At 45.6% G+C, this 16,513-nt stretch overlaps 1 protein-coding gene across 2 annotated transcripts in view; it reads right to left on the reverse strand.

The window, feature by feature from the left end:
* Positions 1–52: 52 nt before the first annotated feature.
* VCL (vinculin) overlaps positions 53–16,513 on the reverse strand; it is an 85,369-nt gene continuing 68,908 nt past the window's right edge. Inside the window, exons 18-22 of one of the 2 annotated variants that reach the window (XM_082223567.1) lie at positions 14,990–15,175; positions 10,055–10,282; positions 6,534–6,737; positions 4,498–4,602; positions 53–2,325 (exon numbers count right to left, since the gene is read on the reverse strand). In XM_082223567.1, the coding sequence (XP_082079693.1) occupies positions 2,179–2,325; positions 4,498–4,602; positions 6,534–6,737; positions 10,055–10,282; positions 14,990–15,175 (870 nt within the window). In that variant the 3' untranslated portion in view covers positions 53–2,178. The remainder of the gene's footprint in view (positions 2,326–4,497; positions 4,603–6,533; positions 6,738–10,054; positions 10,283–14,989; positions 15,176–16,513) is intronic. The other variant, XM_082223568.1, reaches the window with a different exon arrangement.

Below are 16,513 nucleotides of genomic sequence, written 5' to 3' on the forward strand. Positions count from 1 at the left end.
AATGAGCAAAGTCGTTTCCCCTTCAAACCTGAAAATACTGACCTAAGTGGACTTTTTATACAAATGCATTTTATTTTGTTTGAACAGAACAAAGGAGGTTGAAAATATTAGCATATACAACAAAATTCTGGTTTATAAACAAAGGTATTTAGTGGCAAAATGCTCCTAACTGACATTCAAGTTTGCTTCATCTTAGGTCTGATGAACAAGTGTTCAGGAAAGCATAAATTGCATAAAGTGTGGAGGATATTAACTTCTATAAAAGACTTTAGAACTTAGTAAAACATTCTGAAGAAATATCCAAGGCAAATATGAGTCAGAGCTTTCCTTCAAACATTCCTTAACAAAAAGCAGTCTTTGGTATATAAACCGTCATGTAATTAAAGGCATTAGTAATATTGCATTAATACAAAGTCAAGCTATTAATGGTGATGATTTTAAAAGCTCGTGATGAAAAGACTATATGTTGGTCAAAGACATTCAAAGTCTCCTCTTCCTGCTGAGTTCATGCAAAGGCAATAAGGCATCCAGACTAAGGCTGTGATGTTCCCTTTCATCTTCTGGTTGCGGCTACTTATTGCCAGAAACCTATGTGACAATTGTGAGTACCGCGCAGTCACTAAGTATTCAGGAAAAGGTGGGCAAGCAAATTCCCTTGCTCTAGGCAGTTGTAAAGAAGTCATTAAAAGGTCATTTCTGTTTGTTTTTTTAAAAAAATCCCTTTTAAATTGCACCAGAAAGAGGGGGCACAGAAGTTAAGTTTAAAGAAACTTTTAGCAGGTAAACAAGCACCGCCTCTTAGCACTTCTAACTTTATAGGTCTCCTGAGCATGAACTTCTGTTGCGTGACAGCACAGGGGCACTGCAGCATCAGTACATAATTTATTTGCAAATACACAAGCAATTCAGAAGTAGGACTAGTGATTTGTGCAGGAACATCGCCCTGCAAAAGACAAGAGGTGCTCTTTCATTAGTGTCAATGGCGCTTCTGCGAGAGGTATCTCTGATGCACGGGGCCTTAAATTATCTGCTCTGTGCAACTGCAGAAGACAACGGTGTGTAGATCAGTACAAAAATAAAGTCCTACGGCTTCAGCACTAAGCATCCTAGTTTCCCTACCATGGTTGAAAGAGAACATTCCATTTGCCAGCCGATTCAACTGATGAGCACTGGATTTGAGGAGTGTTTCACTGTGTAAAAGCCCAACGTGATCATTATTTGTGTTACCTCATAGGAGACGTTCCGCTTTCGTACCTTCTCCAACACATCCCAATGGTGATTGGCTAGAACAGAGAAAGAACTGTTCCGCTGCTAAAGCAAGCAGGATAATCAAAACGAAACCTGATATAACACACATTTTTGTCCTGTGGGTACAATTAAAAAAAGGACAGGGAGGATAAGCAAGACAGAGCCTCATGCCAGTGGGAACAGGCTGAAATATAATTTAAAACTCCCCCAGCTGTTTTGTTCCTGACCAAAGAGTAAGGGATGCTGCGTAATCTCTCCCTGCTCCCTCTCAATTAAATGCTCCAAACGGTTATTAGTGGTCAGTTTCATCACCAATAAGGTGTTGAACTGACTAATGGCAGCTACTCCCAGATTTTGATGGCTCTTGAGATCACTATTGGGCAGAACAACGAGCAGCAGCAGCTTTTGAACACAGCACCTTACAGCAAGGGAAAACTTTTGAAAGAAATGAAACAAACTCAGCAACACACTGGTTTTAAACAAGTTAGAGGAAAGGGAGCAGAAAACGGAAGTGCTGGACTGTTCTGTCTTCTGATTGTCCCACACAATAAACAGCTAAGCAAACCAGCTTCCCAGAGTTTTCATCCATGCTAAAGTGAAATCTGCATATACTGCCTCCTAGAAAACCACTGGAATATATGCTTCAGAACAGGGAGGGGGAACTGAGGTTACAGAGTTCATGAAAATGGGAGATATAAAAAACCCTCAAAAGCAAAGAGAGAAAAGCTTGTCGTTGTGAAAGCCGATTGTGGTGAGGTTAGATACCAAAGGTAGCTCAGCACACTTATGAAAGCCCTTAAGAGAGGGAGTTCCAGGGGAGGGGGCTAGTTTTAATTGCTCAAGCACCTTTTGGCTGTTTACAGAATTCTCTTTGCTCCAACAAAGGGGTTTTCTATTTTAAAAAAATATGCTTAGGGGAAAGGCAGCGCTCTACTGGTACCAAGGAGTTTTCCTGACCCAGCGTAGAGTGAATCCAGCATCTGTTCTTATTTTAATGGAGGCGGCCTCAGCTTCCCGAACTGTTTCCTTGACAGATTGCATAAGGTTCTGGGCGTTGTGAACCAACATCTCTGTGGCCTGGAGAAGAGAGAGTGGTTTGAAAGCACTTTTTAAAATACAGTGGTACCTTGGGTTACATACGTTTCAGGTTACAGACGCTTCAGGTTACAGACTCCGCTAACCCAGAAATAGTACCTTGGGTTAAGAACTTTGCTTCAGGATGAGAACAGAAATCGTGCGGCGGCGGCGCAGTGGCAGCGGGAGGCCCCATTAGCTAAAGTGCTTCAGGTTAAGAACAGTTTCAGGTTAAGAGCAGACCTCCGGAACGAATTAAGTTCTTAACCCGAGGTACCACTGTATATATAAAAATAACACAGGCATTTTCAGATGACAACCTGAGAGGCATGGCTCATTTTTAGAATAAAGAGCATCAACAAAAGGCTGAACTGGCAGCAAGCCCATTCCAGTATGTGGGCATCTAACAAGGTCTCAAGAACTTCATGCTAATATTTAAAACCTGGCTTTTAATCAAGGGAGGGGCATCTGAAGACAAGCTGTGTGCTTCAACAGTATCAATCCAATGTCCAACCTGAAAATCATGATTCTAAAGCACCACGCACAGCCCAAATGACACCAAGTATGCAAACATCTGACAGAGATGTTTTTATTTTAGTGGAATTTTCCACTCGGCCTCCCTGTGCTCCCTAATAGGAGCTGGAGTGCAGCAACATCGGGGGGGGGGGGAGGGGAGACCACATCAAATACCTTGCCATAGACCATTCTGGAAAATGCCAGCTGTAGGCTCCAGCTGTTTTGCCCTATATGTGCCAATACAGCTCTTAGCTGCACACAGTGAGCTCCGGCTGTGCTGGCAGTGATTGGGACATTCACATCCAACAGAGCAAAAAGAGTGCTGAGAGACAAGTTCATGGGATGTACATTCAGCTTCTGCGCTAACCCCTCGGCAACTAGCTTTGCAAAAGTATTTCATAGAATTGTAGAGTTGGAAGGGACCCCGAGGGGTCATCCAGTCCAATCCCCTGCAATGCAGGTATCTCAGCAAAAGCATCCAGGAGAGATGGATGCCCATTCACTTGTCTTACTTAAAAAAAAAAGAACAACAAAATGCATCTGTAAGAAGAGCCCTGGGGGGGTCTGGGAAAGGTCCATCTTCTCCAACTTCCAGCACCCAGGCAGAGAAGCCCATAGGTGAGGCATGAAGAAACAGTCCCAATCTCCGTTGACAGCCTGGATCCCACTCCAGGAATTTAGAGGTACAGTGGTGCCCCGCAAGACGAATGCCTCGCAAGACAAAAAACCCGCTAGACGAAAGGGTTTTCCGTTTTTCGATGTGCTTTGCAAGACGAATTTCCCTATGGGTTTGCTTCGCAAGACGAAAACGTCTTGCAAGTCTTTCAATTTTTTTCCGCTTCCCCCCTTTTTCTAAGCCGCTAATAGCCTTTTAGCCGCTAAGCCTTTAATAGCCGCTAAACTGCTAATAGCACTAATCCGCTAATAGGGTTGCTTCGCAAGACGAAAAAACCGCTAGACAAAGAGACTCGCGGAACGGATTATTTTCGTCTTGCGAGGCACCACTGTACATTGCCTATGAAAATGGAGTCCCTTAACACAGCTAGCAGCCGTGAGGATCGGTCCTTCGGGCATTTGTCTTATCCCCTTATAAAACCACCAAAGCTAGTGGCCACATTTTTCTAATGGAAAGCAAAATCCGACAGTCACAGGGAAGGTTTGGGATAATTGTCCCCAACAGCAAAACAACATCTGCGTTGGATATTGATACAATCTGGTGGCTTACGGCAGCGTTCAGGCAAACCAAAGAATGATTCATTTGTATCCACCAGAGGGTGCTAGTTAAGAACTATTTAAACAGGCTGTGGGAAATTTTATTAAGCAAGAAACCCAGGTCTACCTTTGGATCATAAATTATATTCTGTTGCAGGACATGAACACAGCAAAAACAAGGGACAGCTTGCCACCGAGCGTACCTGACACATCCTAGTTTTCTAATGAGGGTCAGTTTGTCATAGTCACACTTGTTTTGAATCTACAAAGTGTCATGCACGTAGAAATAAGCATACCTTTAGCCACACCTTTCAGTTACTCTAGCAAGAAAACTTACTGTTGGCAGCGGAGATTGTTTCACCAGTCGTGCAAAGCCTGCTTGCCTATGCAGTGGACAATTCCAAGCTTACAACACACACACACCCTTGTGGCAGGCGTGAGAATTACCTGTTCAGACTCCTCGTCGCTGATGTTAGTGCGGCCCAGCATGGTGGCTTTGACAGTGGAGAGGATTTTGAGTTGCGTGCTGATGGTTGGGATTCGCTCGCAAACCTGCAGGGAAACAGAATTGCACGGCTGAGAAACTGTCTATATAAAATTATACCACTGTTCTCGTGTGTGTTTTCCCCCAAAAAAACAGCAGTGGCAAGCATAAACGTTCCTTTTCCTTGGTAATTTCCACCACTCTTCAAGCCACCCATCTTTTTCTCGAGAAACACGGCAAGCTGCTTCAGTGGTAGGGAACCAAGGTATCATCTAAGTTTTCTTATTTCCTCAAGGACTTGTGGGCAGGTTTGGGGTCTCTTTCCAGCATTATTAATTATTATTATTATTATTAATTGATAGACCACCCTTATACAGTGGTGCCCTGCAAGACGAATGCCTCGCAAGACGGAAAACTCGCTAGATGAAAGAGTTTTCCGTTTTGGAGGTGCTTCGCAAAACGAATCTCCTATGGGCTTGCTTCGCAAGACGACAATGTCTTGCGAGTTCCTGCGGGTTTTCCCCCCCTCCCCCCTTTTTCTAAGCCGCTAAGCCGCTTATCAGCTGATCCGATAAGCTGATAAGCCGCTAAAAGCTGCTAATCCGCCAATGGGCTTGCTTCGCAAGACGAAAAAACCGCTAGACGAAGAGAATCACAGAACGGATTCTTTTCGTCTTGCGAGGCACCACTGTATCAGGGTGGTTCACAAGATAAAAACACAAATAAGTAGTTAAAACTAAAACAACAAAACAATAGCTCCCCCCCCCAACTCCCACAAACACATTTAAAAAGCTGTTGAATATCATGGCTTTCTTTGCCACAAGAGGACCAGCTATCTATTTGAAGGCTGGCACCTGCCCACCCTGCTCTGCAAGGGTCTCTGCACAAGGGGCTGTTCCTTGCAGACCCCTTGCATTCAGCTGCACTGTGCTGTGCTTGTGGCAGCGAAGCCTCAGGCTGAGGTGGTACAGGGCCAGAGAAAGCGCAGCTGCTCAGGGAATTAGATAGTCCGCAATCCGATGTCTGTGAGACCCTAAACTTGTCTGGCCAGGATTACATTGTCATGCAAGAGAAGATAGGAGTGCTGTTGAGACCAGTTGAGAAACAAGCAGGCTAAAACAAAGCTGTTGCCAGGATGAAAGACCTTGGCTGGATAGTTCTGCCATCTGTGGCTTCTACCATTACTGCCACATCGTGACCTGGCAATCTTAAAGTAGTCCACAGGTCCAAAAGAACGAGGAGGGTGAATTTGAGCAAGCCAGCCCACTGTTTGGGCTCTCAAGTAGCCCCCCTGCTCCAAAACAAACCCATCGCTCAGTGGCGTGCGGTGAAATAGGGGTACAGTTAGGGCCAGAGGCAACAGCCTGCAAGGACGACCGGGACACTGCATGTGTGACGTCGCAATGATGTGCAGGTGAGTATCACACCTCCTTCCCTGAACTGGGCCGAAGCTTCCTGGGCTTTGGAAAGGAGACGTCAGGGGAACATTTAGGAGACTAGCCTAGTAAGGGGGGGGGAGGTAAAGGACACCTGGACGGTTGAGTCCAGTCAAAGGCAACTACAGGGTTGGGGCGCTCATCTCGCTTTCAGGCTGAGGGAGCTGGCGTTTGTCCACAGACAGCTTTCTGGGTCATGTGGCCAGCATGGCTAAACCACGTCTGGTGCAAGGGAACACCGTGATGGAAGCCAGAGCGCACAGAAATGCCATTTACCTTCCCGCCACAGTGGTACCTATTTATCTACTTGCACTGGCATGCTTTCAAACTGCTAGGTTGGCAGGAGCTGGGACAGAGAAACGGGGGCTCACCCCGTTGTGCGGATTTGAACTGCCAACGTTCTGATCAGCAAGCCCGAGAGGCTCAGTGGTTTAGACCACAGTGCCATCCATGTCCCTGCCACTAGCCTAGTCCCCTTAGTCCACTGACCGCATGCCATCTCTGTTACCAACGCCAGCTCTCACTGCTTCCCTGCCTTCTTCAGGCAGTGGCTGGTGACCCACCTGCAAAAGGTTTGTCCTGATGCGCTTGTCAGTGCACTGCTTGGCGACCTCCTTGGCCAGCCTGGTCACTTCGTCGGAAGCTTTCGCGATATCCTTGGCACACTGGATGAGAGCACGCTTGTTCCCACTGCCGCCTCTGACCAAGCGCGACATCTCAGCCATGAGGAGGGCCATCCGCTTGGCGGCGGCGATGATGTCGTTGCCCTGGAAAAGAGCAAGGGCAGCCATGAAAGCTTGGGAGCCAGACATCAGCCCGCGCCGTCACCCCCGTCCTGTAAGCAAGCCCTCGCTCTGGAAGGGCAAGGAAGAAACGTCCTGTGTGGTGCAGACGCCGCTCCACTAAGAGCACTGGAAAAGAGCTTTGCCCCAAAAGCCAGGTGTGAAATACTTTCTCTCCCCCAAAAAGTGAAAAACAAGCTTTGGCCCGTAAAACCCCCCCCCCAAAAAAAACACGTTGTGGACACGCAGTGTTAGTTTGTTGCTGAAGTGAAAGCGGCTAAGTTCAGACAGTTTTACCAGTTAAACACCTATCCTTATAATAAGGGTGCAAGAAGATAATGCCTTAAGTTTAAAGCATCCAGTGTTAGGAAGGTGAATATTCTTAATATCAACATATAAATGGACATGGCGCATCCCAATTTGGCACTCTACAGTCACAGATGACAACTAACTTTTCTGAGGGGGACACAGCTGAGGGAGAAGTCAGAGCGTCAGTTAATCCTTTTGATCAGCTGTATATGTAAAAAGGCATGCTTAGATGGTAGCAGGTTTTTTTAAAAAAAATGTAAATTATTTTTAATAAACCACCAGTTATTCCACGTAAAAGGAAGCAGCGCTTCTAAGATGAGGCCTGCTGCAAGGTGTGTACGCATCATCTGAAACCTCAAAAGAGAAAAATCTTCAGGACTTAGTCATTTGCAAACATATGAAGCTATTATTTATCAACTGGCAAACTCTCCTGTCGTGAAAACCAACTACCACTTAATTCATCAAGTTGACAGCCTCGCTGTAAGAATTGCCACCTTTCCTCCACTTAGGACAATCTCATCTTCCTTCAGTGGAGAAGAGAGGCATTGGGTTGCACTTGGACATCACGCTAAACTATAGGTTATGCAGCTGGCTTAGCAATGCAGTCTTACCTTGGAAGTTGAACAGAATCCATTCCAGAAGTCCGTTCAACTTCCAACGGTTCGAAAACCAAAGCGCGGCTTCAGATTGGCTGCAGGAAGCTCCTGCAGCCAACCAGAAGTCCCGTCGGATGTTTGGCTTCCAAAAATAGTTCACAAACTGGAACAGTCACTTTCGGGTTGGCGGTGTTCAGGAGCCAAAACATTCGAGAACTAAGCTGTTCAAAAACCAAGGTATGACTGTAGTTTGTTGGGGGTGAATGAAATTGGCAAGCTACAGCTAATCAAAAGTAGTATCAAAAGTTTCTGAACTCCTGCCTACTACTCAAGGCCACACCAGAGCGGATGTGGAAGAGTTTGCAAACTTGAGACTGAACCGCAACCATTCAGTTCAACTTGTAACACAACTTTTTAACAGCCACTGTTTTGAGAGGGAGTTCTTTATTTTTTGAGGGGCAATATAAATAACTGGTGTTTGAAATAACATTTTTCTATATTAAATACTATAGCTGAAAAAGTATTCAAGACCAATGTAATCAATTCATTTAAAAATAAATAAATCTCTGCAGTGTTTTTGTGAAGAGTGCTTAGTTAACATGACATACTGACCAACAGTGAGAAAATAGGAAAAAGTGCCTGGACTGTAATCTTTTGCATGCAGGAAAGTGGCTGTTAGGCATTAGGACTACCGGGAGAAAAGTGTAACAACGGCAACAACAAAAGGCACACAGTGTGGTGATAGCTGCGGAAGGGGAAATGTGGTCCTTACGGACATATTTCCATTATGCAGTGCATAAAACCAGCATGTTGTACACATTACAAAAAGCTGCTGAGTTGCAAAAGTCTGAAGAGCCATATCCTTGTTCAGGAGTCTCTTCACACATTTGTTTTTAACCAGTGCACTGAAAATACTGTGTGTGTGTGTGTGTGTGTGTGTGTGTGTGTGTGTGTGTATTTGTACAAATGAAAAATGCATGTGCAAACATGCATGTTCCACCACACAATTGCGTATCACCATCGCAGGAGCAATGAGCCAGGATGCTAAACATGTGCTTGCTGCTGTGATGAGTAACGGTTAAGGGTGAACTGCCAGCCCCCTTGAGCAATGAAGGCCATGCGTCTTCTTGGTTGGTTTCTGAAGAGTAGAAGGCAAAGCAGAGTGTAAAATGAGAGAGGCCTTCACACCATGAGGCAAGTGATGGAAATGGCAGGTTCCGGAGGTACCATTTAAGGGAGAGAGAGATCTAACCCATGAAGCACAATGCAGCAACATGTTCTCATGCACATCTCACTTAAAATGAATGGGAGGCTTCTCCGTTCATTTCAAGGAGATTTGCAAAGGAGAAAGAGTGTGCTAAATTGTGCCCCACATTAACCTACACATGGAAAAACACCACGTGAATTTTGCACGCAGGCACCAAAAGATCACCACCATTACTGACTGAAAAGACAATGAAAGAAAGACTCATTTTTTTAAAAAAAGGGGGGTTTCCACACATACATACCTAATTTTTAGTAACTGCACAGCCACACACTTAACTCCTTGCAGCATGCTAGTCCCAAAAGCGAAAAAGTGACCCGACAGCTCCCAAAACATTTGTTTGTGATTAGTGCCAGCAAGCTCAGGACTAAGATTGCTCCGAGCCACGGACTGAGGATCTCCATCAACAACATGGGTTGTGTATTTTTTTAGAAAACCCAACGAAGTCTGAACTTAGCAACCAACACATTCAGCATAGCTTGTTGACCAAAGTCCTCTCACCATGGGCCAGCCTTTTTACATTACAGCCAAGTGCACATCAGCAGGTCCAACTCCTCGGCAACGCCGCCATACCAAGCCATTCCTGGTCTGTCCAACGTTTTAGTGGAAGCCATTGATAAGAGGCAGAAAAGCACAATGATGCGTGTTAAATGACTTCGGGAATGACAACGACGACTCCCTCACAATCTGGAAGTCACTGAGAGACTCAACCATGGCTTCACAGGTAGTCAGCTGGTTCGTACGTATGTTTGTTTGGTTTGTTTGTTTTCTCTTCCCTTTCGAAAAAAGAACCACTGCCGTGAAGAGACAGGTAAGACAGAGAGCAACGACAGGGAGAGGAAGCCATGATTAAGAAGGAGAGTAAAACGAAGGAAGTTGTGAGCCAAATGAAGCTTTTTGAGCCCGGCCATCATCGCCAGCAGGCCTGTCAGAAACATGTGAAGCCACTCTCAATCCTCAACAATGAAGTGCAGACAAACTCGAATTTCATTCCAATTCAGAAAAAAGGAAAAAGAAAGAAAGAAAACGAAAATGGGACCCGGCAAGGATCAAGAGTGAATGCAAATGTGTCAACGTTCCAAAATGGCTGGATGCAACGCGGGTCAGTCGCCAGGGGGAAATGGAGGAAGTACCTTACTAGACCACTTGGTGGCTTCCCGGTGCAGAGACTGAGCAGCGGCCAGAATGGGCTGGTTAACGGGCTGGTTGGTTGGCATTAACAGCAGCTCAGGCTCGTAATCATCTTCAATGTCAGAGGGGAGAGTGAATTCAACATCTGCTTCCTCCTCCTCCTCCTCCTCCTCCTGATCTACATCTACATCAGCCTCAGGGGCTTCCTTAACCTCATCAGTCACATCAGGCTTCGCAGGTTGGGCGGGGGGGCAGGGATGCGGAGGGGGGGATGAAGAAACAGGGACAGTTAGTATAAAGAAGCAGGATCTCGTCAAAGAGCAAGAACTGAGCTGGTTTTAGTAAATCCCTTTATTCTGGAAGGAGGGGCAGGGAGGAAGGGACGCAATTCCAAGGGAACACTTGACCTGAGAATCTACAAAGGCTTCAAGGAGAGAAACAACAAGAGTTTAGAGAAAGCACACCAAGAATCATCACCGTTTTTCACTCGAGGTCCTCTCTAAAGCGTCTTCTATTTCACCACAACATTCTTTTCTGGCAAGACAATGGCGCCACGGAGACAGGAAAGGAAAGGAGAAACAAAAGCAAGTGCAACACTTAAAGATTACTTAGGGGGTGCAAGAGGGAAGTTTCAACGATGAGGCTTGAGCGCTGAGAAAAAACCGCCAGGGAGCAGAGACGCCAGGGGCTGCTTTCTGTGCCCAAAAGAGAGGCCTTGCCGCAAGACAATCGAGGCAGGCACCCCTAGCAAGTTTTGGGTGCTATTAAGGGTGGGGGAGTGGCAGACCTGACTCTACGGAGCCTCACGGATATGAATGGAAGTCGCTCGAGGGCTTTTGTGTGTGTCCTTGTTGAAAAGAGCTCCTATTCATTTCAGCAAGGTTTGCACAGGAGAATTTGCAAGTAAATCGTGCTCCCTGACCATTATTTTGTGGCAGGAATGTGGGGGTGGGGGTGGGGGAACTGGGACAAGGATGCCATATGGATTCTGCAGGCACCACCACGTCTTGGTCCAGGCCATGGAAAAGGAGGTTATTGTGGAAGCAAAACACAATGCGGGAAGGAAGTCAGGACAGAAAGCCAAGGGATTGTGGAAGAAACAGGATAGGCTGCTCATTAAAAGGACATGATCAGTGTGTTAATTGTTAGCAGACAGAAAGTGATGTTAGCAGCACACACAAACAAAGCCAGTCGGAAATGTTTCTGTTAGCAGAAGGTTAATGAGATGGTGCCAGATTGTTTTGCCACAATGTTGTTCTACAAAAATCCAAATGAGGATTTTCAAATTGTTTGTCACGAGTATCCTGAATCACATCCTGTGGTCTTAAAAAAAAAACCAGAACAGCTTGGTATTATCGCAGCCAATCTTCAGGGTACCAATCCGTTACAGAAAGAGAAGACAAAAGGGGCAAACGCTGCCTTTTCAAGTGCAACCAGACCCACACACAATTATCACATTTTATTTCAGTTTGCCCCCAGCCCCCACGTCCTTCACAACCCCCCCCCCCGTGTTTTTGCATGTTCACACTTCCTCCTTCAAGAACAGCGGCTTTCAGTATTAAACTTTCTCTCCCCCCCCCAATTACTCAGTTTATGCAATTATATGCTCCCAAATAAATTAGATGCAGCTTAAGGCGGCAGTGTGGGATTTCATCTCTTTTTGCTTTCTGGGCAAACACAGTGGTTAAATGCAGTGCGTTGAGCAAGGGCCATTTCTTTCAATGAGGACCAACTGGTGAAGTCTTTCTGTCAGGAAACCTGAAACATCTGCTTAAGCGATAGCAAGCACAAAAGCAACTTGTTGCCTTCTGGGGAATTATTGATCCCAATGTGACCACCTCCGTCCTGATCCTACAACTCAAAATGGAGGGACAGCGAACAGCGAGCTGTGGGGGAAGTGCCTGAAAGTTAAGGTGTGTGCATTTACTAATTATGAAGGACATGTCAGTTTAAAAAATATTGGGTGGTATCCAACCAAATAATTCCACTCTTTTGGCTGTTCAATGGAACTTCCCCTCCCTCTCCTCTCCCTCCTCCAAAATATGCTCCAGAGGGGTGGGGGGAAACCCAGAACATATTTAGGGGGACTTGCAGGGAGAGGAGGCAAAGAGGGAGTTCTACTGCACCTTATTTCTAGGGTCATTCATGCTGTCCATAACCCAAAGTGGTTCAAAGCATTAGGCAATTAAACCACAAACACTTGCCACTAAAGGGATTTGCATTAACAATCCATCTTCGGGGCTCTATTTCAAATTTATTTTTCCATGTTGCCGAGTGAAGGATTCTGTGGGACTCTGTGCACTTTCGTAGAGGACATGGGACTAATAAATATCCCCCCCCCCTCTGTCTCACCACGTTTGAGTACCACAACAGCCAACAAAAATAGGGTGTATATCCTAGCAAATGTTCAAGTAGCACTGGGAAGCAGGAGAGAGGGCAAGGCAAGAAATTTATTGTCCAGGAAGAAGGAAAAATTAAACTGGCAGAGCATGAAGAGAAAAGGGGGGAAAGTTAATTTGCTGCGCAGTCGGAATAAACAAGTAATACACAACTGAAGCTATTTTTCACAAAGCAATCTGCTCGGTTTTTGCGCCTCCCCTCAGAGCCAGTGGCTTCTACACACAATCTCTTCTGCTGGAAGAGTGGCTCAGACTGTAGCCATTTATTCTCCACCTACTTTTGAAGACCCATAAACCCACAATAATATTTATGTTTAGGGAAAAAACGGCCACATTGCAGCCACCTTGGGACAGGGCACTGCAGATAATGTTCTCCTGAATGGAATTACCAAGATACAGCAGTTGGGTATCAGCTTCTCTCAAAAGCTGGGTTTATTTATTGATCCCACACACACCCCAGTGACCTTAAAGTTAAAAGCTCAGAAGGCACCAAATCTCAACTACAATGTCTACCAGGACAGGTTTTAAATGATATTTTAAAACTACGTTTTAAACTGAAGCAAGTGCGATGTAGTGGAAAGTGTCAGACTTAAGATCTAGGGTTCAAAATCCACACTCAGCCACGAAGCTCGCTGGGTGAATTTGGGTTTCTCAGCCTCGCCTACCTCACAGGGTGGTTCTGGGGATTACATGATGAAAGAGGAGAACGACGTATGACTCCATGATCGCCTTGGGTAAAAAGGTGGAATATAAATTAAATAATATTGTTCTTCTCAAGCATGTGATTAAAATCAGTGAGAAAATGTGTGTGTGTGTGTGTGTGTGTGTGTGTGTGTGTGTGTGTTCAGTGTTGCTTTGCTTGGAAAATTCATTTTGGACTGTTTGCTTCTCTGTTATCCCTTCCAAAAATAAAAACCGCCAAGGTCAAAATGATACTTGTTTTGTGATGAGATGCAAAAAAACCCACCAACCCCCAAAAAACTCATTTGCAAGGGTTGGCATCGCTGTTGCAGCAATCTTAAACGAATCTGCCAAACATGGCAAGATGTTTGGCACCCATGTTACAGCCCCTATTCAGAGGTAAGCGTGGGTATTCTGCATAGCCCCTCTACACTGGCCTCTGGGGCGGTCCACTTCTTGCGACAGTCTGGTGGGGCAGGGGAGAAGGCTTGCAGAGCACAAAAAGGGCAAAAGGCTATGCGCTTGATTCCCCAACTCAAGCAGAAGGTCCCGAATGCTGGCGTACATTCTTAAGGCTCATTTCAGCTCAAGGCTCAAGTCCGGTGAGGTTTCCCTCGCCCTTCTTGCTACGCCAAAGTTCTACATACGCCAAGGCGTGGTTATGAAATCTGTGCACAATAAGAGTCTTGGGAACGATTCTATGGTTTTAATGAAATGGTGGGATGTGAAAAGTCCCACGTTTATATCAATAATTTGCAAAGCTTTAAAAATAGCCTTGATCGACCCACAAAGCTTGGTGCCGCTTCTCAAAAAGCCCACTTCTTGGTAGACGTGTGATAAGGAGAGAGAGTGCGAAAAATATTGTGGATATTGTTGGAGATTACACACCCCCTTTCCAAAGCATTGCAGCAAGGATGGGGAAATGTGCAGCCCTGCAGATGGATTCCCGACTCCCATCAGTCCCAGGCAGCATGGCCAATGGACAGGGATGATGGGAGTTGTAGTCCATCACCTTCTCTTGAAGGACCATTCCTGCACTACAGAGTCAGCACAACATAAAGGTTTTCATGGCTTCATGGGGAGAAGCAACTCTGGATGCGACAGAAGAGTCAATTTTAGATTGCCTCTTTCCTAACTCCTGCAGCATTATCAAGCTTTTGTTTGTTTGTTTTCAGTGCTCTTCCAGAGCACACTGGAAACCGTTGTGGAGTTTCTCACCTCATTTGGGTGAGATGGATTGGTTTTCTCCCTCATCTGTTGGATTTGACCCCCAATTCCAACTCACCCAGGGCATAAAATTTCCTGGCAACCTGAGGAAGGTTTTAAAGCGAGGTCTTTGCACAGCAGTGATAAGAGCGGTCAACGTAAGGGTGAGGACTTGTAATCAGCAATTCGTTCTCTAAAAAGAGCCCAACCTCTGAAGATCTATACCAGGGGTCAGCAAGGTTTACCGATCATGGGCCGGATCACTCCCATGGAGATTGTATGTGGGCCGGACTGGCGCAGTGCGACACTGAAAATCGTGTCTGTGCATGTCTGTGGCGCCAGTAATCGCTTCTGTGCATGCCCAGACACCGAAAACCATGCCTGCACAGAAGCGATTTTCGGCATCTGGACATGTGCAGACACAATTTCCGGTGTCGTGAGCCGGCAAAACAGTCTTCGTGGGCCGCATCCAGCCCATCGGCCACACATTGCTGACCCCTGATCTATACAAACCACTCTGCCTACAACACTGGGGTATCCCCAAGTGACATCAAGGCAATACCCACGAAACACACCGGTCTGCAATCTCTTTGGGTTAAATGGAGAAGCAGCAGTTAAGCAAGAACACAGGGATGCATTGGCTGTTCTTACCTTGCTGGACCACTTTCTGGCTTCATCGTGGAGCTGCCTGGCAGCCATCATCATGGGCTGGTTGAGCACCTCCCCAGCCTTCACCTCTGGGAACTCTTCGTCCTTCTCTTCAGGAGGAGGGGGCCTGGGGGGAGGAACCTCGCCCTCTGGCAGCGGCGGCTTGGGAGGAGCAAGTTCATCTGTAAGCTAAGGAAGAAAGGAAATGGGTTGCAATACCCCAACGCAGAGATCCAATGCAAAATGGCCAAATCTATAGCAATCCACAGAATGGGGAATCTTCTTTTATTTTTTTTCAGCTTTTGCACCCGAGTTGTCCCTTTATTTATTTATTTTATATTTATTAATTATACACATCAAACATAACAATTCCAACAAAAAAAGAAAAAAAAGAGGTTCTCTCAAACCTTCTGACCTCCATGGTTTCCATTTCTAAAAACAATTTCCTGCATCTTTTACTGTAATCTACCTATTATAAATCCATAGTATCCAAAGTTTGTGTTACTTTACAAGTGTTACTGTATTCCCGCTAGTGATTTCAACTGTTTGCAGTGGTCTCTAAGGTATGTTATAAAATTATTCTAGTCCTTAATAAAAATTTGGTCTTCCTGATTTCTGATCCTTCCCAGGATAGGGAATTTTCAGTGCTTTGGGCAAACATTCCAAACTCAAATTCACAATTCTTTTGCCAAGCTGAGAATAATGAAAATTAAGACACCTGCCCAAGAATATGATTTACATACTTCCTGGAGGGTTGGGCCAAGCATGAATGTGGCTCTCAGCCCTGAGCTACATCCTCTTAAAATCCATTATGGTAGACTTTACAAAATGATCTCTTAAGTTAGAAACTGTTAGCAAAAGCATCCTTCATCCCTCTCACACGGTTTTCTGATCTGCTAACCAGCAGGAAATTGTAGAAAGGGTGGGGGACAATAGCTCACTTCAGATGTCCTTCTATAGAGAAGGTAACTGAGGTTGTCTGGCGCTGTGGGTTAAACCACAGAGCCTAGGACTTGCCGATCAGAAGGTCGGTGGTTCGAATCCCTGCAACAGGGTGAGCTCCCATTGCTCGGTCCCTGCTCCTGCCAACCTAGCAGTTCAAAAGCACGTCTAAGTGCAAGTAGATAAATAGGTACCGCTCTGGCGGGAAGGTAAACGGCGTTTCCATGCACTGCTCTGGTTCGCCAGAAGCAGCTTAGTCATGCTGGCCACATGACCCGGAAGCTGTACGCCGGCTCCCTCAGCCAGTAAAGCGAGATGAGAGCCGCAACCCCAGAGTCATCCGTGACTGGACCTAACGGTCAGGGGTCCCTTTACCTTTAACTTTACTAATGTGCTATCATATTATATATTCAACTCCTGGATTCAAATGCCCATGTTTTCAAGACAGCTTTCAAAGGCACGGACAGTGTTTTCTGAAATCTCAAAAATGTGCACCTACCCACCTTTAATTTCTTCCTATTAATGGATGTGTTCACAACAACAGTTCCCCAAGTTCAAAGTTTATAGTTTATATCACAGATGGCC

This window comes from Podarcis vaucheri, assembly GCF_965113315.1.
Source record: "Podarcis vaucheri genome assembly, chromosome: 5".
NCBI lineage: Eukaryota > Metazoa > Chordata > Lepidosauria > Squamata > Lacertidae > Podarcis > Podarcis vaucheri.